At 38.0% G+C, this 26,293-nt stretch overlaps 1 protein-coding gene across 1 annotated transcript in view; it reads right to left on the reverse strand.

Annotated features, from left to right (window-relative positions):
- SPOCK1 (SPARC (osteonectin), cwcv and kazal like domains proteoglycan 1) overlaps window positions 1-26,293 on the reverse strand; it is a 274,227-nt gene that overhangs the window by 79,379 nt on the left and 168,555 nt on the right. Inside the window, exon 5 of the mRNA XM_086851450.1 lies at window positions 10,643-10,775. Within this exon, the coding sequence (XP_086707576.1) occupies window positions 10,643-10,775 (133 nt within the window). The remainder of the gene's footprint in view (window positions 1-10,642; window positions 10,776-26,293) is intronic.

Consider the following 26,293-nt stretch of genomic DNA (forward strand, 5'->3'; position numbering starts at 1 on the left):
CTGAAAGCCTCTGCTATTCTATTAATAATGTCTGACATTTTAAAGCTCATTCTCGTCATGCAGTGCAGAGGAACCCAGGGCTGTGGCTACGTCACTCACTGAAGAAAGCCACCACCATCCCCATTCAACTGCTGAACCTTCTAAATGCTCCTTACCCTGCCTGTGCTACCTAAAGAAACTTTTCTTTAAAAAACATTTTGGTCCTCTCTTTCCAGCATGTCACTCATTTTTAAAAAGTTGGGGTTTTTTACCTGACAGTGAAGGTTACCATAATTCTTTTGATAGATCTGCTCTATCCAGCTGCAGAAGTTCATACTGAGATCTCACAACCAGTGCTGCTGAAACCTAAACTCAGAAATTTCCATCTCTCCTTTATTTCCCTACTTTTTAATTGAGATTTCCTGGAAGAAAAAGTGAGAACAGCCAGCTAGACCCAAAATGATCCACTTCACATTATTTTCTCAGTTTGAACAGGTAACAACAACGAAGACATAACTTGAATTAATAAGAAAATATCTGCCACTCTCAAACACGTGTAACAAAACATACACTATTTTCTTGTAGGAAAAAATATTTAAGTATTATTTGTAGTGGAAACTGCTTATACTAGGATTACATTACAGCAAACTAGAAGGATCACATTAAAAAATACAACTTTCTTATTAGATTATTTCTATCTGTAACACATTAAAATGGGTAAAACAAGAGTATAGATCATTGGAGAACAATCCAAAGCATGTGGAAATAAAATTAAAACGTACAACTACATGTATTTTAAATCAGCTTCTCTGCTCTCCTCTATTTATGATGAAAATGTCCAGGATGAAGGGAATGCAACTAGTTGAGTTTGTGTAGTATTACCTCTGGGAAGAAAATCCTCAGTGAATCAAAAAATTCTACTTGTATCATCTAATTGTCAGTGGCTGGGCACAGGCCCAGTTTGTTCAAGTTTTCTGCAAACAGTGAAGTGGAGTCCAAATTTTCTATGAATTCATGTTCCCTATGTCTTTCCCTTCCACTATAATATTATCAGCATTATTTTTTCTCCTTCCCACAGATCCTCTTGTAAAACCATTAGTCCCAAACCACCTTTGACATCCTCTGCAATGCTCCCAGGTCCCCTCCACAATCAAAACTCCCTCCTGCCATTTCCTTTTCTTGGAAGGAGTAAACACTTTGAAGCAGAGTACATGGAGGTATAGGGAGGGGAAAATACAGAAGAATATTTGAATAGCCCTTGAAGGGAAAAGGCAAAGCCCTCTAGAAATTGCCCAGTCTTTACAGTACTACCAAAAAGTAATCTGGATGACTCCAGGTTCTGTGATTTGGAGCACTCTGTTCCACCTCCAGCACTTCTCTTCAGCAAAATCCCAAGAAACCAAACCAAACCAAACCAAAAACATCCAGCCCACCAGCCCTACCTCCAATCTCCCCAAACCCACTCCCTATCTCCTCAGCAAGAACTGTCAATATTCAGGTTATCATTGGGCAGGTTCTCAGCTGATTTCCAGCCCAGGGCACAAATATTTTGAGGGTGAAGAGACATTTCTCTCTGAATTTTGCCTTAGATTCAGTGAAAGTTCAGAATACTGATTTTGATGAAAACTGTGAGCTCAGACTGACATTATGCTATAAAATGCTTTCACTGGAAAATATGCACATCGTTCTACTTGCAACAACTATCACAATATCTCCTCAATATTATGCGTATAATATCAATGTGATCTCTTTCTAACACCAACTGAACATATTTAATATGATAGAATTACTTTGTGCACAGCTATTTAAAACCCACTTTAGTTGTGCATTTACACTGCACAGATCTTTTCAGCTATGAGAAATGTGTTCACTTAAGCACTTCATGCCACACTGACAAATCACTGAGTAATGTCAACCCCAAGAAGTGTTTTCTAGTCCTGTTATACTACAGGGGCACATTTGAGCATGATGTAGAATATAAAGAAGATAATGATGAGATTTATGTGTGTAATGGAAACTATGTGCATTGCACCTCCCACACACTGTTTAAGAATTATGTCCCACAAAATCATTTAAAATAACTCATATTCTACACACTGTGAACACCTCATCTGAAAACTACTCCTCTGCCTGCTCTGTTATACAGGAACAACAGGCAGCTTACAAAGAACAAGCCTTATGACTTCAGTCCCTTTGAATTTCTAGCCTTTTCTTTTGAATACTAAAAATGCAAACCAGCCTGTATCATTCAAATAATCTTATTTTCCAAACCACCTACATTAACATACTGGCTGAAGCCAATTATGAATGCCTTAAGGCTTCTAGCCTCAGAAGCATAACCTGACAGGTCAAATTTTATTGTTTGTTCCATCCATCATTACTGACACAGTAACTCAAAATACACAAATCACAGTTGACTCAATACTGCTTCTTTCTCCCTCTGCTCCTGCTGTAATTTTAATGCAGAAGCTTATTAATAAGGACATTATTACTGTCTTCTGTCACTCAGTGCTGGCTCCTTCCACACACATGAAAAGAAAAAGCCCCAAGTTCTGCTTTTATTTTAACAACATTCTGTGCTCCCTCCTTTGGGGTAATGTGCCAAAGCAAGTCATTGCTGGTGATATGTTTCAACAAAAAGTACTTTTTATAAATCTAATAAAATATTGTAATGAGAAGTAAAAATACCCCCCACCCCCCCAAAAAAATAATAAAAATTCAGCCACAAAATAACCAACACCAGGAAAAACCATGAACTTTTGGACAATCTAGAGAACTGATATTCTAAAGAAGATGTTCTTTTACTGTGTAAAATACAGCTGACAGGCCTACATCTTCCAGCCTAAAACAGGCACAGACCTGCATTTTTCAGGATGCTAATAGGATTCAGTCATACTTAATTCAGCAAGACTTCAGCACATATATTTAAACACATTCCCCAGAAAAACACTGTTTTTCTGATTTTTTTTGGAGTAACGAGCAGCCAGGAGCAGGAGTGTTACAAATTCAGACTTCTAATTATTGGCAGCACTTACCTGGGTGCCTAAATAAAAACATTGTCTTCAACACTGCAGAAGTTCATAAACAGGAAGGTTTTAATTCTAAACATTATTTCATCCTTCTGAAAAATGCATATCTGGGCAAATCAGAAAAGCAGAGTGACCAAGCTCCTGGCAAGAAGCTGCCCTTCTTCAGCATAAACCCTTGCTATGTAACAAAAGTGAATGTGTCATTTCCCTCCCTTTAAAGTAAAAAAAGACCCACAAAACACCAAAACCGGAATGAAACATAAATCTATAATAAAATTATTTTAGTATGCTAAAATTGCCATAAAAAATCCCAAAATATTGTTGTTTGTGGATACCTTGGCCAAGATATTTTAGACATGTATGACTCACCCCACACCTGTCCTCCCAGTCCCTTCTAGGGTTTTTATCAGTGTTTTTGTAACAACTGACATGAAAATATGAGGACCTGTATTATCATGTAGCAGGTATAATTAGGTTCTAGAGACAATTAGTGGGTAAAAATGAATCTAATCTATTTGAGGATGATACATTTAAATGATTCTTATCAATGAAGTCTGGTCAATTTAAATGACCACAATAGAAGAAAGCATAAAATTACCAGAAGAGTAGACTTCTTATTTTAAATTTTATTTAAAGTTTATTGTGCTGTATGAACACTGGGGAAACTCAAGAGAACCAGGCCAAAATCCTGCACTTCTGCAGCAGTAAAAAGATGAACTCATTCAGTTGCTTTAGAGAGCTCTGAGTATTAACAAAGCCATTTGGGCAAATGGGTTATACAGAATTTAAGGGAGTTGGATGTGAGAGAAGCAGCCCTGTGCTCCCTGAAGCTTCACCTCTCCCTGCCCCTCTGCCATGGGGGCTGTGGGTTGGAAACCTGAATGTTGTTTCATTCTGCACAAGTTCTCATACTGCCTTTCCCAGCATGCTATTTATATATCACTACTGCAGCTATGTATTGAGCATGGTTTTTTAGGGAGTTTAGAGCAGTTTTTTCTCTATAGTCAAGTTACTGAAATAATATGAAGGAAGTATTGCCACTTGCAGCAACCCACCTAGCAGAGATGTTTAATTGTAATCTCCTCCAGAGTCTTTAGGCTTGACTTGATAATTAAAACATTAGACTTTGACAAGCCTTAATATGGCAAAATAACAGATTCAGGAATTAAAGAGAAAATATGGATTTAGAAACTGACACAATATGTTAATCACAAAGAACCCAGTCTGTGCAAGGCTAAATTGTTCTGGACTGAGAAACGTTAAAATATGGAAAAACAAACTAAAAATATCTTTTCCCTGCTAGGCAAGGTTAGAGAAAGAAGATAAACATCAGCATACCCCAATTAGACCAGCTTGCTTAACTCATAGTTGCTAAAACTTGGACACACAATTTTGGATAAATTTTGGGTTCTGTCAGGGTGTTTTTGCTCACTGGCTCCAGCACAAATTAAAACAGTGAAAATTTTAAAGATTATAAAGATTATAGCAAGGACAAACAAAACCAGGTTCTAATTAATTTTAATCTGTTCCCAGAATGCCTCCAATATTTCTCTGTCCTGCCTTTATGCAGGAGCAAAGAGATCACCAGGCTTCAGCAGGACCAGCCCCCATCTCCTTCTAACACTGACCAGTGGCTTTAATAGAGCTTTAAGTAGCCAGTTTCCAACAAAAAAGATGAGGAGGTATCTTTTTTCTAAAAGGTTTATTTAAGGGATTAAAAATCACCTTTTTTTGTTTTTGTTTTGTTCATTATTTGTTGTCTTTACTTTTTTCCCCCCAGTCTGTGTTTGCAGAACTGTGTTCATGAAGACTCTTCCTCCAAAGACGAAAGGGATAGCAACAAGCAGTCTCTGAAAGAACATCATGTCCTGGGCCACAGCAATTTCCCATTAATTCACAGAATCTCAAACCTGGCAATATGACAAAGCAGCCCTTACTCTGTAAAAATTGCCCAGAGCTCTTAGATTTCCCCTCTCTATCTGTTGAGTCACTGCAGAAGCCTCTATTTTGGCTGTTCTCACAATTCATATTACGCCAGGTAAAAATCCTTGCAAACATGTATAAATTCATGGGCTTCAGCTGGGGAGCTGTCACAGCAGCAGCTGCAGTGCACAGATGAGTGGTTATGCAGGGCTATTTTTTTCCAGGTTAGGATGTAAAATTGGTAGAGCATTGTTTGGGATTTTGAATTTACTACCTGACACCACTGAAAAGCAAAAGCTTCTTCACTTCAACACAGAACTGAATGGCATTTCAAAGGAAGCTCAGGAATTTGCAGAATTGAATGATTGTGTGAGCAGAGTTCAAAAGTGATATTTCCCAGCTCCCTGAGAATTTAATAAAGGTTACCCCAATCAGGGGAAAGCACTTTGTCTTGGATTGTTAATTTGTGGCCAAGACACCCTGAAGAGGCATCACTGGAAAGACTGTAGGAGGCAGAAAACCATTTTTTAAGCATATTAATTGACCAAAAGAGAAATACTATTCTTCAAGCATATGCAAAAATGCCCTTTACACTTAACTGTCTTAAGACACTGACATGGATTACAAGGTACAGAAGAATACAGATCTACCTTATTCCAAATTTTATGCTCATTCCTAGAGACCATGCAGAGAAAAATACCATATAAACAACGGGATGTCTTTAGGATACAGAGCACTTGATCAAAAAACATTGCTCACCTCATGCTTCAAGCCAAATTAACTGTGTAGCCCTGGATGCACAGCATAGAACTGCGCCTGTTTTGCCTTCTGAGAGACAAAATTTATAATTTAGGAGTTGATTATGCAATAACAGCTTCACACAGCTTTTGGATTACACAACTCAAGTCTCACTGGCCCAGAGCACAGGCTGAGGGAACATTTACCTCGTGGGAATGCAGGAGCCAGATGTGCCAGAGTCAAGAAAGGGAATATACAAAGGTACTCAACATCAGGCCAACTCTAGTTCTCCCACAGTCCTCTGGAATTTCTCAGTGGTTATTTGGGGAATAAAGTCAGTAGTGCTAAAAGCTTTGTGTCAGATGTATTTCTAAAGTTAGGAACCCCCCTGCAACACAATGAGTCAAATAACAAAATATGGATGAATATTGGAAACCTGCCACTAGAATGAAGAAGTAGCAAAATCTTTTTCCTGTAGAGAGTTCATTCAGAATGGTCACATCCTATAAAATCTATCAATTTCTACAAAAAGGGAATGGAAATATAGGTTGGATATTTGGAAAAAGTTTTTATGGAAAGAATGATAAAGTACTGGAATGGTCTGCCCAGGGAGGTGGTGCAGTCCCTGGATGTGTTTAAAAAAAGACTGGATGTGGCACTTGGTGCCCTGGTTTAGTTGAGGTGTTAGGGCTGGGTTGGACTCGATCTTGAACATCCCTTCTAACCTAGTGATTTTGTGATTCTGTGATTCTCAACAGTTAGACACTTTAACAAGAATTTGTTAATTGTGCTTCTGCATACAGACTTCTAATTAAATGTAGCAGCCTTCACACTGCACACATTTAACTAATAGTGTCTCATTATTTTGGTCGTTATTTTTTCTTCTGTTTCAAGACTGTTAGAATTTTTTTCTTTTTCTTGTACATCCCTTAATATCAAATTAATTACCTAATGTTATGACAACAGGACATGATTTTTACATTTTCAAACAGAAAGAGACATGATCATGAATTTAATTAGTTCACAATGATTTAATTAAAATTTTCAGAACAACAATGTACCTAATTAGAAACATAATAATTATGCCAATGTACCTTTCCATCTTTGAAGGGACCATTAGTCATTGAGGTGGTATGTTTTGTAATTTAAGATCATCCTAATTTTCATTTTCTGACTAGTTAAGTACAGTCATCGTCATGTTCAGGTAATTGCTTTATTAACAAGCTTAATTAAAGTTCCTGTAAAACTGACATCTACAAAGTTATTCTTCTTAATGTGTTGCTCACAAAAACATTAACTAATTACATCAAGCTCTTTATAGGACTTACATACCTCATAAGCTTAATTCATTAGTACTTTAAAGAGCTTTGAAAACTCTGCCTGTAATAACCTATGGAAGTGCTTTGTGTTGTCACAATATGAAATAGAGCTGTTATACCCAGGAAACTTCTTTGTACAAAGTTATTCTGTGAGAGATGGTGCACATTTTAAAACACCTGCATTTCAAGCAGTAAGTAGAAAAAAAAAATAAAAAATCAGTGAAATCTTTGATAAACCTAAGCCTCTTAGGGTTCAAACCTCACAGGAAAGGGGGATAGTTTATAAAGTTTCCAGAAATACAAAAAATTTCTGCAGGTTCAAAAACCACTAATTTCTCAGTTGCTGAAAACAAGGTACAGGGACTGAGTACATACAGGCCACATCTGTGTTCAAATTTTGTCATGCAGAAGTGCTGAATTATTGGTGCAACTGAAGAATCCCATTTCTCAGAACAATTAGTTTGTCATCTGAAAATCAAAACTAGAACATTAAAAACCCCACCACACAGTACAGCCCAACAGGCTTATCAATTTCCACTTTAGCACTTGTGCACAGCAGATGAAACAATCCAGATCAAGTTTTAAAGATTTCAGAAAAAGAACCAGAAAGGTTTAATGTCTAAAGAGTGATGAGATTTTTTAAGAAGTACAACTCCCACACATGAAGCTAAATCAACTTTAGAGCCATCAAAGTTCTTATTACCTTGTGTCTCCTATAGTTTAAGTGATATTTAAATCATTGGAGCACAAGATGTGGGCATGGAATTTTCATAATTTTTAATGTTTTACCATTTGTCTTTGTGTCGGAAATCAAATATTTTTTGATTATTTTGAATATTTTTCAATGGAAGCTTAAAAAGATGAAAGATTCCTTTGACTAGCCCTCTATAAATTAGTTGTGGGGCTGAAGGGTTCCATGTCTTTGGTGGAACAGCAAGGCTGTTAAACACCCTGAACCTCCATCTACATCAACCAGTAAGCTCAAAAACAGTGCTTTAGTTTATCTTTTGTTATTCTTTTCCCCCTATAACCCTTGCATTATTGATTTGGTTGATTCTCCCCAATTTTGTCAAGAAATTCATGCCTCAAGGTCTACAATGTTTCCTGGGAAACAGCTGGAATTATTCCAGGATCAAATGGCTATGATGTATATTAAATATGTGTGTATTTTCTTAATGTGAATTACTGGGCATTTATTGACACCCAGGTTTCATCTGCATTCAATCAGTCAGCCACAATTCTGTTGTGCCTTTTCCTTTTCATTCCTCTTTTTCCTCAGATAACCATTCAAAGTATGGAAAGGGCCAGCCCTGGTACAAGCACTGCTGCTGTAGGATGGCAGCCCCAGGTCATCACTGGAACTCTTTGATGCTGCTCTGCCAGGCCAGGAGCTGGGAGCCCAAACCCCATCTCCCAGCTGAGCCCCTGCTGTGCCTGCAGGAGAGGCCAAACCCACCTGCAGCCACCATGGATCAGCTCTTGCTGTGTCTGCGTGTTCCCCCTGGCTGCCAGCAGCAGGGGAAGCCTAAGATACAGCTTCAGAAGTTTTTCTTCCCCCTGAAACTTAGTGTCCTCTCTCCATTTTTTGTTCACAAGTTCAGCAGGAATCCCTTTGCCCAGCTCGTCACTGCGTGTTCACAAGGCAGCAGATGCAGAACCAGGGACCAACAAACACATCCCTGCACAGAGCAGTGCCCACACTCGAGTCCACCTTCTTGCATTTTCACAGCCAGTACTAGAACATGACAGCACTGCAGGGCCAGAAAGAATACTTGCCAACAGCACTGGTATGTGAAAGAAAATTACTGAGAAAACTTTGATTTTAGTGACTTGAAGGCAAGAAAAAGGGAACACATTGTCTGGTGAATTCTAACAGTGAGTTTGAGGGGAGCACTGTTTTCTTGTCAAAGATACCACACAGCCATGATCATTCCTGATCATAAAAATGCAATTTGTTAAGGCACTAACATATACTGTTTTACTTTGATACTTTCCCTTAAGTATTTTCAGCTCATTTACCAAAATCCAAATTCTAAAAAAAAAATAAAAATTAATTAATTTTGCTAGGACAGGAGCAATTGATAGTAAAACATACAATAAATAAAGATGAGACAAAGTTGTTTCAGAATAAATCTTTAACAAATTTCCTTTGAAATAACCCCCAAAACTCAAACAGGCAACTTCTGGGAGGTGTCTCTGACAATCAAACATGTCAGCACCAGGAAATGTTTCATGTCTTCACTGTAGCTGTCAGGTTTATATCATAATCACAACAGCTTGGTGAATTTATAACATCGGCAGTGTGTCTGATGAAAACCAGTTAGATCTTATGGCGAGAAATAGCAAAGGCCAAAAGCCCATTTGGAGCTAATAGAGATGCAGGTAAGATGCACAGAAATGAGTTAATAGCATGACAGAACGTGAAATGAAATCTATTTACTGCAGAACATCTTACAGACTCAAGAGTTCAGACAGAAAAAGTTGTTTTTAAAATGAGCCCATCTTAACCATAAAAACCAAAGCTAAATTACTGCAATACACACTCCTAGGGAGTATTAAAGAGTCACTTGTTTAACAGGCAACATGTGGGCATTTTTCCTGCAGTCTGTGTGCACAGATGAGAGTTTCTGCTCTGATTTGCTCCTTCTGGCCATGCAAATCCTTCATCCAGAACAAGAGAGAAGCTGAAATTACCAAGGCATGGCATTTTAATATTTGTGTCCATTATTAAGTGGAGAACTCAAGATGCCCAGCTGAGAAAATAATGTAGTTGTTACAACACAGCAGAGAATTTTTGCCCAATAGCTTTATTTTCCTGTTTGTTTGTTGGTTTGTTGTTTTTTTTTTGAAGGCTATTTTTGGATTTTAAATGGTAGTTTTACTGGCTGTCAAACATTACTGTGCATGCATCAAGATAACAGAACCTTAAGGGTATTTCCCAAAACATGCTTTCCAATGCCTGAAGTGCTGTTTTTGGGACCTGTATCCAAGGCATGGAATGCTTTATCTGCTAATGGGAGATCTGGAACACTGACTGGTTGTGAAGACATTTTCTTTTATTGAGTCAAGCCCTAAGGTGATCGTATTTTCAGTATAACAGTGAGTCAATTTATCCCCACTGGGTTATGGGAATTTTTTTATGGTACCATATATGCTGCATCTGGCACACCAGGCTATTAAAACCACAGGCTAAATGAATTGTAATATGTTACCCATGCAGTCTAGGAAAAAAGAGACAATTAAAAATAAATCTATCACTGAAGAATGATTCTGCATAGTTATTTTATGATTTGGAGACCATTTCTTAAAAAAAAAGAATGATCCCCAAATCCTCTTGTCTAAACAAGCCAATCTCACCAAATGATTTTTTTTTTCCAGTTGCACCATCAATATTAAAAGTGTTCTACTTCATTAAGAGAACAGGTTATTTAGAGAAAAATGAATCAGGAAAGCCACAAGATTGTGATTTGGCATCTTGATTTGCCGTTTGTCAAAGACGGAAAAGCCTACATTTATCAGCACTTTTTACACAAAAAGAAATTTTCCTGGATTAACGAAGAGTGTAAATGAATACTGCCTAACAACAGGAGGTGTTTCATCCTCACCCACGTGGTGGTTGAGCTGAGGGGAGCTGGGGCCCCAGGCAGAGCTCACCTTGCTGCTGTAGCTGTGTCCATCGGAGCCGCAGACCGCGCTGGGGTGTGCCGCGGGGCAGGGCTTGCACCTGGCCATGCTGGCTGCCCCAGCCCAGGGCTTCTGGGCCAAGTTGCCTTTCTTCTGTCGAAGGCTGTAAAATAAGACACAGTTATTGAAAAGTTTGTATAAAACAAGAATTGGAGCTTCTCTGAATAAAGCTGGATTTTCAGTACAGCGTTAATTTAGAATAATTTCGGTTGGAAAAGCCCTTTAAGATCATTGAATCCTACCATTAACCCAGCACTGCCAAGTCTACTAAATCATAATTTAAAGCTCCTAACAATGCTTTTATAATATGGCACATTACAGCAGGCAATATGAAAGTCATAAATTGGTAGGCAGCCCTGGATTTACAACACTTGGTGGTTTCATTTAGATTTATAACTGATTTCACTTCAGAATACAGCATTTCTAGAGCTAGACAGAATTTTTGGTGATGCAGGCAACAGTACACCAGGTGGTATTTAGAGACATTTTCACCAGGCCTTCTCAGAGCTGCCAAACTAGTGCTAAGGTAGCAATGATTTTAAAAGTAAATCCTTCAAAAAACACTGCAATTTATACTGTGCTTATAACAATGTATAGAATCACTAAACACTTTTGTCACTGTGGGGGCAGGAGCCCTTTTGACTCTCCAGCTACTGAATGATCAGCTGAGGTTCTCAGATTAATCATAGTCACCCCAGGAATGCCATAAAGTCACAGAGAGCATCTCCAAATCCAGCAGTGTGCGCCCCTGGGGAGTGACTACAGTTGTGTTCAAGTCATAGAATACTCAATTATTGCATTAAAAATGTCTATGAAGAAAGACATCTGCTCCAAAAACTTATTGCAAAACGTGCCATTGATTCTGACTAACGGCTCATTTTCCTGTCATAATGAACTACTTGACTGATAGGACATTAAATAATTATCTCCAGCCTAATGTTGTAAGCTGATTAAAAGTTTGCTTTAGAAGCCCCAGTCCAGTGTTACAATGCAGATTCATTTTGGTCCTGTGTACTTGTCTTTCACTTGAAAACATTTACAAGGCAAGGCAAAGCATCACAGCAGAGACTGGTAAGAAAAATAACTGCCATCTGTTCTTGTACCACAGGAAAAAAAAATTATATAACACTTCAGCTAGAAATGCATTCCAATGTGCTGCTGAATGACTTTATCACAGTTTTAGAAAAATATATACAGATATTTTTTAAAGCAATTTCACTGCAGCTTGCAATTTGCTACACAATACCAACTCTGATGTAATGACACATTCAGCTGCTAAATAACATAAATTCTACTCTTTCATCTCGGTCCTAGTTTTCCTCAAGTCTAACCTTTGCCAGAGATGAATAGTACTATTAAGAAGATTGGGTCCACAGAAGGAATCCAATCATGATATAATAAACTATGAAAATAGAAGCCAAGAATTTAAGACTAAATTCCCTTGTTATTTTGAAGAAGTCTTAATGCAGAGAGCAGCACTCCCAGTTTCAGATGCATTCTGCCCCACAGAGGTACCATTACACCAGGTGCTAAATGCTGTGGACAGGTGAGTACTCAGCTCTGAACCCCCTAAAGCAGCTCTGTGGATCTAATCTCTTATGCTGAGGCTGTACAAACTGTTTATTTAAGTTTTCCACAGTAATTGATTTCTCTGCATTCCCTAACCATGCTTTGTTATCAAAATGTAATGATTATCTTATTTTCTTGAGCTCTTTGCATTACAGGCATGACTAGTTTATTTCAGCTTGACAAGAAAATTTCCCCATTTACTTTACTTGCAGCCCTAGACTTCTGGAAATGCACAAACTCAGAGTCAAAAATACGTTTGGATGTCGTACTGTAGATACTGATGAGATACTATAGAGTCTGGAGACAAATACGAAAGGGACTGTGATTTTCTCTGGAGACTGCAGAAGGTCATAGCATAAAGCAGATTTTTCACTGACTTTAATTTCCACAATCTTAAAAAAATAGATATTTTTCTGTACAGAAAATTGTTAAGAAGAATATTTTAGGATTAGTTATAGAAAAACAGCCAAGAAATGCTAAACTTGAAGTGTGTGATTTAGTGCCATCATCATCAAAGCCATCAGCCATGAAGCGTGGAGGATGGAGAGGAGTGAGTGAACTAACGAGCTCCTCATCAAAATTAAATATATTGCAGTTCTTAGCAAGACTGATGCCTAAAATATCACAGGATCTGAATGGCAAGTATAAAACACATTGTAGAGCTTTTGTGGACCACACTACATCAGGTATTCTACACTATAACATTCAAAGTCCACTCAGGACAGGGCTGGTTGGCCATCTCTGCACAGCCTCACACCCCTTTGCTCTTCATTTATTTAATCCTTCTTTGATTCCTTCAAGATTCAGATTGCAAAACTAGTTCCTATTGGAAAATTCTTCTGCAGCTGATGATGTTTTTCACTCTCTCGTTATCACTTAAAAAAACAAGAGAAAAAAGTAATTAAATTTGATTGTTTTAAGCCATTCCAGCAGCTCATCAAGCCTGGTGGCCCTTTCCATCACTTTAGTGAGAGTGTAAAGAACATGCCCAGCCTTAGGCCTGAGCTCTGTTCTCAGAGCAGCTGCCTGGAAGACAACATCAAACCTGGTGTGTCTCCTCAGCTGGGGACCAGAACGGTGTCACCTAAGCCAAATTTGCTGTGTTTCACCTACAGATAATGAAGGAAACATTTCTTCTTCCTAACCCCCATAGTCATCTTCAGGATCTTCTTTTGATAATAAAAGGAAGTTTATTCTCTGAAAGAGTGGAGTAGATCTCAAAGCATTTCATTAATTTGAAACAAAAATGAAAAAATTTTAGTATCATTTTATATAATGTGTGTAATGAGGCAGGGAATGGTGCAGGAAATCTGCAGCTCCCTCATTCCTGCAGGTGCATGGAACTGGTAGCACAGCAGCCATTTTTGTTGCAAGAAACAGTCTGGTTTGCAAAAATTAATATATTCTTTTCAAGCTGCCTGTTTTTCCAAAACAATAGTGCAAAGTGCCACTGTGTCTGAAACAAGTCAGAAGTAATTTTTGTCAGCTTGGCCAAGTGAACAACAGCTGAAATTTTTAACTGGATACCCAGGTTCCACACCCCCACCAAAACCACAGCTGAGCACCTGTCTTGTAAAAGGAATCTATTTTCCAAAAACAAACATGTATTTTTCTGCAGCAATATTTTGAGAGGCTGGGTAGGACTTTTGGAAGCCTTTCAATCCTATAACTCCTAACAACACATCAAACACACAAACAAACAAATTAAAACCTAGACAAGAACATTGGCTGCCATAAGCAGCCAGCCAGCAAATCCCCTCTCAATGGAAGTGCACTTTCACATACTCTGGGAATGCTCTGCTATGCTAATCATCTTGGTTTAGAATGAATGTGGCAGGAGCAATCCAGGCCAGAGCAAATTAGGCCTTTTTATTTTATTTTTTTTCTTTTCTCACAACCAACTTTAATCCTGCTTTAAGACATGGGAGCTGAAAGGATCTACCACTATTTTTCACTATTTCAGAAGCTGGAACATGTAAATGTTTCGGTCAAGTATTAAGACTTAGAGGCAAACCCTGCCTGGTTTTGCTTTGCAGACTGGTGAACCAACGCACCAAAAGGCAAAAGAATAATGGAGTTGGTCAGTTTTACAGAATTCAGCCTCTTGGTATTTTGATGCATAAAGAAATTTCAGCAGTAGAAAGCATTCACAGTTCACACAGGGAGAATGCACAGTGACTGAAGTTCATTACTCGTTACACAGACACTGCCCACCACACGCTGTGACAATCCAGGGAGATGACATCTGCTTGGCTAGCCCAGGAGCAGGGACAGGGCCTGAGGCTCTGCAGATGCCACCAGCCAGATGGCAGGATGGTACACGACAGCTCAGGGCAGCCAGAGCCCCAAAGCCACAGACACCTGCACGCCAGCTCGCGCCTTCCAAGCACAGAGCCTTCGCCGTGCAAAAAGGACCTCAGAACCCCGAGGAAAAGTGACTCCTCTCAAGGTTTTGTGGCTTCCAGGTGTGCCCTGGGGAGCCAGCTCAGCCCCAGATGGGTACAGCTGGCAGCCCCAAGGATGGGAATCACCCAGCCCTGTCCCAGCCTGGCCGGGAGCATCAGTTCTGGGCACTGAGAGCCTGCTGGGGAGTTTGAACTGCGCCTTAGATTCAGCAAAAGTTTGTCAAACAAAAATCTTAAATTGACTCAAATTAAAAAAACAAAACAACCAGCAACCAAAGCCAAAAATTCAAAGCCTTAATTCCTGACAAACCCTTGACTGGATTACATAGGCTGAGATATTTAGGGAATCTCTATATCTTTCTAATAACAATTTTCTCAGGAACAGTAAAGAACAACATATATGGGAATAACCTCTGGCAAAGCCAGGGATCAAAATAAAGATACCTGCACAAAAAAAAATTGATGATTTGTTTCTTAACATTTACAGTTTAATTTATTTACATTTAATTTTATATTTGACACGTGTTCAGACTTTTCATTATGGAAAAAATGTACAATATCAAGAGTATGTTACTCTGCTTCAAGACTAGCAATTCCCAAATGCACATACAGTAAATTAGCAGATTAAGCATTGATGGGTTTAATGCAATCACAAATCAGGTTCCTTTGGCAGGCTGTTGTTCTGAAAGTCCTGAAAAACTTTTAGGATGAAGCAGACAGTACACAGAAGTTTCTCCTTAGGACTTTAGAACTTACTTGGTAATTTTATTGGATAAGACATTCACCCAAAGGAGTTTTTGTGACAGGAGTTTTTAAAGGCCTGCTGCAAATAACAGCAGAAAATTTCTCAAGAACCCCAACAAGTAAGTTACACAACATCTTCTGACAGAAAGTATCAGGTAAACAAATAGTGAGATTGGTACTCTTTTCTTGTTCTTTAACTTGCTGTTTCAGTGATGTCACACAATCATAGAATTTGGTTCAATTAACATTGTAAATCACTTATGCCTATCATGTTTTCTGGGCTTAAAGTCATACAACTACTTATTTCAGATCCTATTTGAACAGCTTTGAGCTGGTTGGAATAATTATATTTTTTTTTTATAGAACAGCCCTTATGTACAAAATACTGACTTGACAAAACCAAATTATTTCATGGAGATAAACTGGTGTTGCTTTCATTGACATTGCCACTCCTAGCTGGGCTGATGGCAGCAGGGGCCATCTCTTCCCAACAGTCTCTTCCAGAGACTTCCGTGAAGCAGCAGCCTGTCACCATCCTTGGGGTTTGCTGGTTCCCTGGAAGGAGGTTTGAGTTAGGCACCCACAGGAGAGCCCAGCCACTGCAAGGATTCTCCAGGTAAACCTGGCTTTGTGGGTTTGTGAGTTGTGTACTGGAGTTTTCAATTATAGCTCTCACGGAGACATTCCTCAAGATTAGGATTAACTTCATCCATCCTTCTTTCTTTCTGGACCTTAAACCAAAATTCCTAAATCACATAAAACTATTTTAAGCTCTATTAAAACAAAATTGGAAAGTTCAGTGCACCAGAGCTTGGACCAGAAGCTGGAAGGAACTCTGACAGCAAACTTGAATGGCTTCCTGAAGCTGGAACAATTCACAGTGGGAACAGTTTAAAATGTGCTGTCTGTACCGTCTCCATGCCTTATGCACAGTTTGTTCGTGTGCCCCTGAAGGAAGCTTATCACACTGAAGATAAAGCCAGCAGTGCCTGCCTGTTTTTATCTTTCCTTTGCATAAGTTGTTTCTCTTGTTCTCGAGGAAAAGAATTACAAACCTGAAATTTGCCAGTATAAATAGCAATGTCCTCTTCTCTCTTTGTATCATTTTGGTATTCTGTTAGAATTAAGAGCTTGGCCTCATTTCTAGAATCTTTCATATTTTTCACAAGAGCTGTGTATATACCTTGAGCCACTACCCGTCCAGATTCATGAAAAAAATAGTGTACACATATTACCTTGAAAAAAAAGGTACCATGCTATTGAATCTGATACAGACTCTTTATTTAATACAAACACTGTAAAATGAGAACAGACATATGATTACAGCAATTTCTCTACCTGGGCTTTACACTTTCAGATACAAAGAATAATAACATGCAGCATTGCATTTCAGCATCATCCTACTGTACTACGTACCACTTTCCCTGATTTCAATATTCAAAGAAATTTTCACCTAACAGATTTTACTTTCTCTTGCTGCCTTCATATCTAATTCCCAGCAGATCTGGCTTAAAAGATCCATAAGAAATGAAAAAGCCACTGCTCACTGGTAGATGTGCAAATGTTTTAATGGGGCTTGGTGATGGCTGGGGGCCTTTCAGGCAGAATAAAACCAGATCAGGACTGGCCCCCACAGTAAATGGATCCTCTGCTTACTTGCTGTTCTTTCAAACAATGACATTGATGAGATTATACTGGGAATTATGTCTGTCCAGAGAGAACCAGTAGCCACTGGAGTGTTCCCACAAAGCAGTTGGTACTCAGAAGACAGAGTTAGAGATGACAAATTTAGGGAAGAGTTAAAGCAAAAATCTCAAGTGCTGAAGTGAAAGTGTACCAGGTATCATTCCAGTGAAATGAAAAACATGTATTTCCAAGGGAAGAAGAAGAATCAAGCCTCTCTTTCTTACCAACAGTAAGAAGATGTTATAAAATAAGCATGGGGGAAACAACATTTCAGAAGGAACTTGTCAGCTGGATGTAGGGAAGGTTGAAATATGTTGTATTATAGTGTAGGTTTTGCAAGAACACCCCCTGACACATCTTGCAGGGAAAATGCCCTGAAGATTCTTGCATGGATCCCTCTAGGTCCAGCTGTCAGGCAACTCTGGAAAGAGAACAAAGGGCCTGGAGGCCCAGGGCCCTCAGGGTTATCAGTTCTGCAAGGTGAAGGAATCTTTTTAACTTCCTCTGTGTTTAAAAGGAAGAAATGACTTGGAAAAGCTGACACAGATTCCAAGGGTCTAGAAGACCAGAAAAGCTCTAGTGAGTTTGACTGAGGTGATGCAGCTGCTTGAGCAAGGCTACTCAGAGAGCAGCAAGGTCTGTTTCTAAACAGATATATGTCATTTAAATAGGAATACTCTTAAACTGTCAGGACAACTCACTCTGCACAGTATCAGGGTCTCAGTACATTTCTGAGATGTTAGTTCTGGCTTTACTTATTCCAGGACTAAAAATGGTAAGATTGTTTATTAAGGCCATTAGAGAAACACAGGGATTTCTGCCTTTGAGCACTTCAATACATAAAAATGGTGTTTGAAAGTTCCACTTACAGTCTTAGCTAACAGATTATTGCACGTACAGGCAATTAATTTTTTAATCTAAATTCTAAATGATTTTCAGTTTTTAGATCTAATACATATGCTCAACAGCTGCACAGGTATGAAAACAGGCAAAGTACAGAAAGGAAAAGAACCAAACCAAAAAATCCACACAAACATAAAATCCCAGTGTTCTTAAAAGTCATTGTTCTCTCCTGAATAAATAACACAGCTTCTAAAATCTGCCTGTTCTCATGAATTTTCATAAGAGAATTATTTTCCTTTTCACTGTTACTTTCCCACTAACATAAAAAGGATTCTCAGACATCAAATTATGTAAAAATAAAATCAAGTGCCTTGAATTTCAAAGGAGGAGGGGAGATAACACAAAGTTTGTAATTAAACCTGAAATCTTATTCACCAGTCCTCAGTTTGCAGGAATCTCCAGTCCTGGATTTCACATGCTGGATGAGATGCAAGAACTTGGCACCAAGCACTTCAAGGTGAAGTGTGCAGCAAATGTTCTGTGTTTTTTTTTTGGCACCGGTGCTCTTTCCTTCTAGGACAGCTTATTGTTTTTTTCCCCCATTACCAAAGAAGAATACATTTTAAAAGGAGAAAGGAAGCTTTTATTTTCCCAGGATCTGATTACCTTAATAATAAAATAATGCCTTGATCAGGTCTGCCTCCTCCTGCTGGCAGAACTTGCCAAGATCTCCAAGGAAGCTGAATTGCTGATGATGTGTGAGATTAATCTGAGCTGTCAAGTTGTTTGGGGAGGAAAGCTGATCCTCCATCACTATGTCCTGTTTTATGCAATTAGACAGGTTCAAAATTGTTTTCACCAAACCTGGCAGAGCAGTCATTTCCCACTATTTCACTGCTCCAGCTCACATTTCTAGTTCCAGTGTTGCACCCTGCATAACCATAGCTGTGCAAACACAGGTTACTTACTAAGGCTAAAATTCAAGGCAGATTTCTTGGCAGCATTTAATAACACTGTAAAGCTCCAACATGACCAATGAATCTCCCAGAAGCTGAGGACAGAATAGCTTTCAAAGCATCCTCAGTCTTGGCCAAATGCAGAGGTCTGTGAAGTTTAGCACCATCAAAGCTCTGATGTCTCATGTCTCCCCAGACATTCAGTTTGGCAGAATGGAACTGATGGAACAAACAAAAGGGCTGAAAGAGGTGACAGAGCCACCCTGGGGTCTTGTTCATCTCCATGTCCTTTGGTTCAGTTTATAACCCAGCCTTATTTATTCCATCATGAGCAACACAACCCTTAATTCTACATTCCAGAAAGCCCTACTGCTCAAAATGTGACAGATTGGTTGTTTGTTTGTTTTTTTTTTTCTGAAGCAAAAAAGTTCAGAAATCTTATTGTCACTTTGCAACTGCAAGGGAGAAAAATCAACTCTGCCCCCCCAGAGCATCCTCAGGAAGCTCAGCTGTGTTCTGCTTCATTATGTTGCTCTTGCTTATCCTAAGGCAGATAGCATGCAATCCTCAGAAAAAAAAAAAAAAAAAAAAAAAAAAAAGATATTTTGCTGGTAGGGATGAGAAAGTAAATGAATTTTAAAAATATAGTGAAAATTCTTACCCTTAAGGCACTACATCAAATGTTTCTGTTTAAAAATGACTGCACAGTACTCCCATTCTGTGAATACTTGGCGCCATGGTTCAAACAATCAGTTACAAGCTGTGCTAGCAAAATATTTGCCCCTTCTGACACATTTTATTATGTGATAGGCTTATTAAATTCTCAAGAAAGCTACAGCAAATTAAGCTGCTGAGGATTTTTACAATTAGCATCGATTACCTAAGAATTCATGTGTGATTTCTGAATAGAATTGGCTTGTCAAGCAACAGACAATTAAAAAAAATAATCAATCCCAAAGCCACCTCCAGAGTGTAGTCAAAATCCACTATTCAAGATAGGTTTGGGGAAATCATCAGAATGCAGTTTCCTATGTCAGAATAAAATGAATGTTAGTGAAGTGCATGCAAACTAAACCAGTTATAAATACTATAAGGAGCTGAGTAATTTTAAAATCCCATCCTTTTTAGCATCTAAATAGGCTAATGCTCCTGTTGCTTATTCAGCACTGCTGATTTATAGAGCTCAGTACTATAAATGTCTAAACATTCTGCTGAATTTCTCACCGTATTCAGTGCTGTCTGTCTGGTTATTGGATGCTGGAGATGGAGCTCATAATATCTACACCATTCCCAGCTTCTCAGATGAGGCCATCAGAAGCATTAACCCATCTTCTATCAGGCTGTGTCTTAATGAAAGGTGACTACAGCTTCAGGAAGGTCCCAACTGATGGACAGGATTTACATAATCACATTAATTTATGATACAAACTGAATACACATGATCCAGTGTAGGGACAGCACACGGTGAAACACACCTTTGGGTAAAATTTGAAGATGAATTCAACTGACATACTTGCAAAAACTGCAAGATATAAATTTCATGAGGTACTTCCACTGAGTGTTTAAGGTCTCACTTTGCTGTGACCTTGAACCATGCAGCCCAGCACCCGTGCATTACAAACCATCCCTTCTTCCCATACTCTTTGACCATGTAGCTCCATAGGCCCTTCTACTATGGAGGCTAAAGTGGTGTTAAAAGGCAATTTAGCTACTCATTTATACTTCTGATAGTTTCAGCATTTTATAGCTGCTTTCTCAAAAGTTGATTTTACTGTGTGCAAAAGGAAGACTTGATCAGTGGCATATTTAGATAATAAGCATAACATTACCTGGGACTTTAACAGGTTTAGTGAAAAAAAAAAAAAGAAAAAAAATTAGATACTTTGCTGCTGTGTTATTACACAGGAATCAGTTTTGGGTGTTGGCTTGAGATGTGCCACCTTACTTTCCATCACTTCTTGCCACCCAAATTTTACTTCAGCTACTCACTATCCTTGGACTCCATTCTTGTTCCTTCCATCATTTCTCTGCTGCTGCCACAGAAATCTAGGGACTACATTATTCTTCATCACTGTAAATGAATGCTATTCTTTTTCCCCAAATGTTGTTGCGTTTCTTCAAAAAACAATTTTCGTTTCTCAAATCCTACAAACTGTGGTATGCCTGACAGGCTTAGCTGACTTTCTCCTCTAACCCTATTTTCCCAGCTATTTTATGGAAAAATTTATAAGATTTTGAAAAAAATTACAGTGTCCTTTCTTGCTCACTGTTGTATTTAACCACTTTGATTCCAATCTTTTTGCCTGACTGTTTTGCCCTGACCTCTTCCCCCTCAATCTCCTTTTCCTCATACTTTTTCCCTCCTACTTCTGAAACTTTCTTCTGCTTCATTCAACCTCAAAAATTACCCCCCTTGGAGAAGCAGTTATTTCTTCATCTACTCCTGCCTGTTATTTTCCTCTCTGCTAGGATGTATCATATTAAATACTATATTCTCTCTAAATGGTATCTCAATGTCATTTTGGTGCTTTACCAAGTAATAGTTAAGTCTTCTAACCCTTCTACACTTGAGTTTTTGGAAGCCTGAGAAACTTTATAGGCTTCCTCCTTTGTTTGTCCTTCTATTTCTTTGCTCTATTATTGCTACTTCCTCTCAGGAACATCTTGTCCACATTATAAGCTCGCTATATCAAGACCAAATATCCTGTATTTCTTCTCACATCATCTTCCTTTTTCAGCTGCTGTTTCCCTATCATCACATTTATTACCTGGACTTGTTCTTTTACCATATCCTCCCTTTCCCAGCTGCAAACCAGAGCACATTATCTTTCTGCTTTCTACAATGCCCAAGAGGCAATCATGAATTTAGCTATGTCCTATATCTTCCTAAAATTCTTTCATATTATCTAAGCAATCATTCTCACATTTCATTTGTTTACAATCTATTTTTCTTTTCAGTCTGTACACTACTAGGGATACAATTTAAGGCTATTAGTAAATAATACTTTTGGTGAGGGCAGGACATATTTGCAAAGGTAAAATACAAAATATGAGTTTGTTTCTTTCCAGAGCTGAAAAATAATTTACATCCTTTGAGATACCTTCTTCATGAACCCATTTCATTCCATCTAAAGGAAGCCAGAGGCTGGTTAAATCTTCCTCTGAGAGTTGCATGATAGCAGCTGTAAGGCTGTTTTTTTGTATTGATAACTGCTTCAGATTCACTCTCCACCGCTCCTCATTTTTTCTCTACCTTTTGGAATTCAGCAGAGAGCCCTCTAAACACTGAGTATCAGCAACACTGGAACTTCAGCTTGTATTTCCTGGCAAGCATCTGCAGCCAGTTTACCTCATCTTGATGGTGATGCTGAGGTGTCTGAAGTGTTGGTGTCAGAGCAGTTCTCCCCTGGGCAGGGTTTCCATTCCAGCACTCACATTTCTGGTGTGCTGCACAGGGCTGCGTGAAACTCATCATGAAATGAAAAAGCTCTCATTGTGTTTCATCCATATGAGTTTCTAAAAGGACTGTGAACCTGTTACACAGGCAGCTGGTTCAAAATGAAGCAAAAATTTCTAAACTGACAAAGGAACTAATTAACAAAACCCCCAGACTTCTGAGCTAAGATCAAGTGTTGTTGCAAATGAAAAATTCATACATAGATAAAACACAGAGGCTCAAGAAATTAACTATGATATTATTAATGTCCAATTTAACTATGGATAAGGTGCTAAGCAGGAATGACCATGGTGTAATTCAGCCTGGCAGTCTTGGGCTCTGGGTAAACTGGGGCAGCTAAGACTACAAAAATCTGTCAAAGGACTTGAAAGAGATTTAAAGCTCTCCAGAATAATGGCACACACATTACAACATAGGACAATGAATAATAGACAGAATAATTTATGCAACAAAACTATAAAGTGTCCTTTTTGTTCAACATGAACCATTTATTTAAATGCCAATAAGATACAAATTCATAATTTATAAAAAAGAGGAAAGAAGAAGCAGAGGATGTGCAAATTTCCTGTATTTCTATCTGCTGAATTGCAAGGCAAGGGACTGGATGCAAGATGAGAGGAGAAGGTTTGAGTCTTCATTAATGTTTTCATTTATTTTTAACCAACTCTGTTCACCTGGCTTCTTAACTTGTTAAACAAATGAACAAAAAACTCACATTATGTTTTACTACTAAGGTTAATTAGTTTTCCACAGTTGAGGATCACTGGTTGTAACAACCAACTAATCAGAATGGTTTGTTTTGTTTCATAACAGAAGATGGATTGCATGGTGATCAAAGCCAGAGGTCAGATAAATCAGTGAAGCAAAATTCCCAACTCTCACTCCCCATACATATTAAAGAACATTTTCCTAGATATTATCATAATAAAGCTGACAGTAGCAGTTCCAATAACAAAAATAAGCAGACTCTATTGTTTCATACTAATATTAGTAAGCAAAAAAAAAAATTGAAAGGCTCAAAATTTTTGCCAGTGAAAGGAGAAAAAACAAAGGGGAAATAGAAGAAAAACCTGACAAAATTGCAAGAGAATCTGAAGTCATAATGCTGCAATCTGCATTAGTGACAGGCTGAATGTTAATTCTGAACAAAATATGTTAAATCTGAGTGTGAACAATGTTAATAAAAAGTTTGTGAAGATTTATTTGCAGTAATGACATAACTTCAATACTTGAAATATGTTCAGCCAGACCTCTACAAAACTATACTTTTCTAGTGGAGTTGCTTCTTGAAAAAATTACAGATTATTGATTCAGTCTGGGTCAGAACTGTGGCTATAGTAGAAAACTCTTCTAATCCAAATCAAAATTGTTGTGACCATTCTTCTGTGACCCCCTTAAAAATATTGGCTGCACAACAGTTTAGGTTTGAAGGAAAAAAAAAAAAAAATACAGTGAAAATAATTGAGATTTCAATGAAATGCACAGCCTGTTTCCAGCCCTTGGATGTATTTTCCTTTTTTTGAAAATTAACATAGTTTTGAAATTTGACACAGTTGTAGAAGATCCTCTAGGTACAAAATCATTCTTTATTTTAAAACTGCATGACATTGTATAGGAGAATGTTCATTCAGGGTGTGAGATAACATAAGCCCTCACTAAGGGACAAAATATATTTTCAAAGTGAAGATCTGGACAGGAGAAAAGCACAGTGACTGTCAGAGAATGTTTACATCATGACAAGTTTTGCTGCTAAAGTAAAATGTAAGCAAAACATTGCAGTGATTAGAAAAATCACATCACTAAGTGTTCACAAGATTTGTGAGCTTTTTCTCTTCCTGAATCCTGAAGGTGTAGTAGCAAGTCCTCAGAACACTCTGAAGCATCTGTTTTCCCTGGAAAAGTATGCAGAGAGATAATGACAGAAATTCTGTTCTTCGTATCTACAGAAAAAAAGGTATGTTGAGGGCTATTGGGAAAGCCTACTTTGCAATAATATTACTTATTAAAGATACTGTCCCAGGAAATGGAAAAGAAAGGAGATCAGGGATGTTTTTTAGCAGTTGGCATTCATCAGAAACCAGTGAAGACCCAGGCAAAGGAGTTCATCTTTCACCAATCATAACACAGTGTGTTTAATAGGTATCATTTTAGAAATAAAATAAGAAAGCAACAATGCTGAATCATTTCCAAATAATGAGAAGAGGTGAAAAATATCACTTAACACTTTTCCAGGAGCAAATTCATATTCTATCTCCAGTGATAATAATGAAATAATGCCATGGTCTAGTTGAGGTGTTAGGGCTGGGTTGGACTCGATGATCTTGAAGGTCTCTTCCAACCCAGTGATTCTGTGTGATTCTGTGTGAAAGATAATTTTTTATTTTCTCTAGGTGCAGATGATAATACTCGAGTCAATTGGAGCAGTCTGTATGCTACTGACTTTCTTCACAAGCTTAAGATAAAATAAATTTGTCATTCCATGAAGATGGGAGGTGATGACAGCACCATCCTGATTTGACTGACTTCTCAAAGGTGTCCTGGAAAGCCGTGAGAGTGGATTTTATTTACAACAGCAGTCGTGTTGTGCCAGCTCACTTCAACTCAGTGCCAGCTGAGTGCCATAACCATCAGGCTGCTGGGTGAATTTGGCATAATTCATGAAGAGATCAAATCTCTTCTCCAGTTAACACCAAAGGAAAGGAATAAACCCTCCAGACTTTCAGGGGAAGAGAAGTCAATAACCACTGACCAGAAGATCCAGAAGACTACTCTACTTGAGTGACAAGGCTTGAAACTCTCTTTTTCACATTCTATATTCAAGGTCTCTTTATCATCCTGCTCACATTTCTGAGGTGAGAGACTTTCTTGTCAAGAACTATTCTTTACATTGCTAGAAAATGTTTTGTTGAATTGACAGGAAAACCATTTTGTCAGAAGAGTGCAGAACACATCTACTCAATGCTTAAAGCTGAAAGCTTGTTTTCATTTCCAGCTTATTTCTACTTCCACTTTCTCAAAATGTTCCAATGTTAAAAAAAAATCTCAGCAGGGAGTTGAGTGCAAAAGCTACACAGATAATTCTACATTAAGAGCTAATCCAAGAACAATAAAACCCCCATAGTTTAAGTACTTTATCTAATTGAAATATTTGATTTCATAGAGGTGGCAATTTTACACTGACTGCAGTGACTGCAGTGCAAGATTTTGTCTTTTTTTAATTTTTTTTAATTTTTTTTTAACATTTTTTTTTAAACCACTAAATGGAGTAAGAAATAACTCTATGGAGTGTGCCAGAAATTTTGTTTATTCCAAATTGCATTTACTGAACATCCTGTATTTACTTGCAATGAATCTTTTAGGATTTCATTGTGAAAGTAGAGAACATAAATACAATAATTGATAACAAAATGAAAGCTTGATAATTCTCTCTAAACTAATTTGAAAACTTGTTAATCTTTCTGCCCCTGCTATTCCACAAAGATTTAATAACACAAATTTGTAGAAATGTTTCCTGATAATTATGCTCCGTTAATGTAATGAAATTTATCATGATATATTTCCTATTTATTTTTATTCCTATTTTATTCTTATTTTAGACAGCTCTGTGCTGTAGCTGGTTAAGCAGATTAGAATGAATATACAGATCAAAGACATCATAGAATAATTTCAGTTGGAAGGGATTTTTAAAACATCATCGAGTCCAACCCCCTGCAATGAGCAGGAATGGTTTCCTCATGTCCTCGATTTTTTCTGCCCCACCTCTCAAGATGTAGAAGGTGCTCATGGGAATTAAATTATCATATATTAAAGGACTGATTTAAACCTTGAGACAGGAGCAATAGTCTTTCAAAAGTGTGCTAAGTTATTAATCTTTGTGCCTAAAAGGTGAATGGCTCAGCATCACCTTTCTATCCATAATTTGGGAGTAGAATAGTGATACCTGAGCAAACTCATTTAAAGA

Source organism: Cyanistes caeruleus, chromosome 15 (assembly GCF_971803275.1).
Source record: "Cyanistes caeruleus chromosome 15, bCyaCae1.hap1.1, whole genome shotgun sequence".
NCBI lineage: Eukaryota > Metazoa > Chordata > Aves > Passeriformes > Paridae > Cyanistes > Cyanistes caeruleus.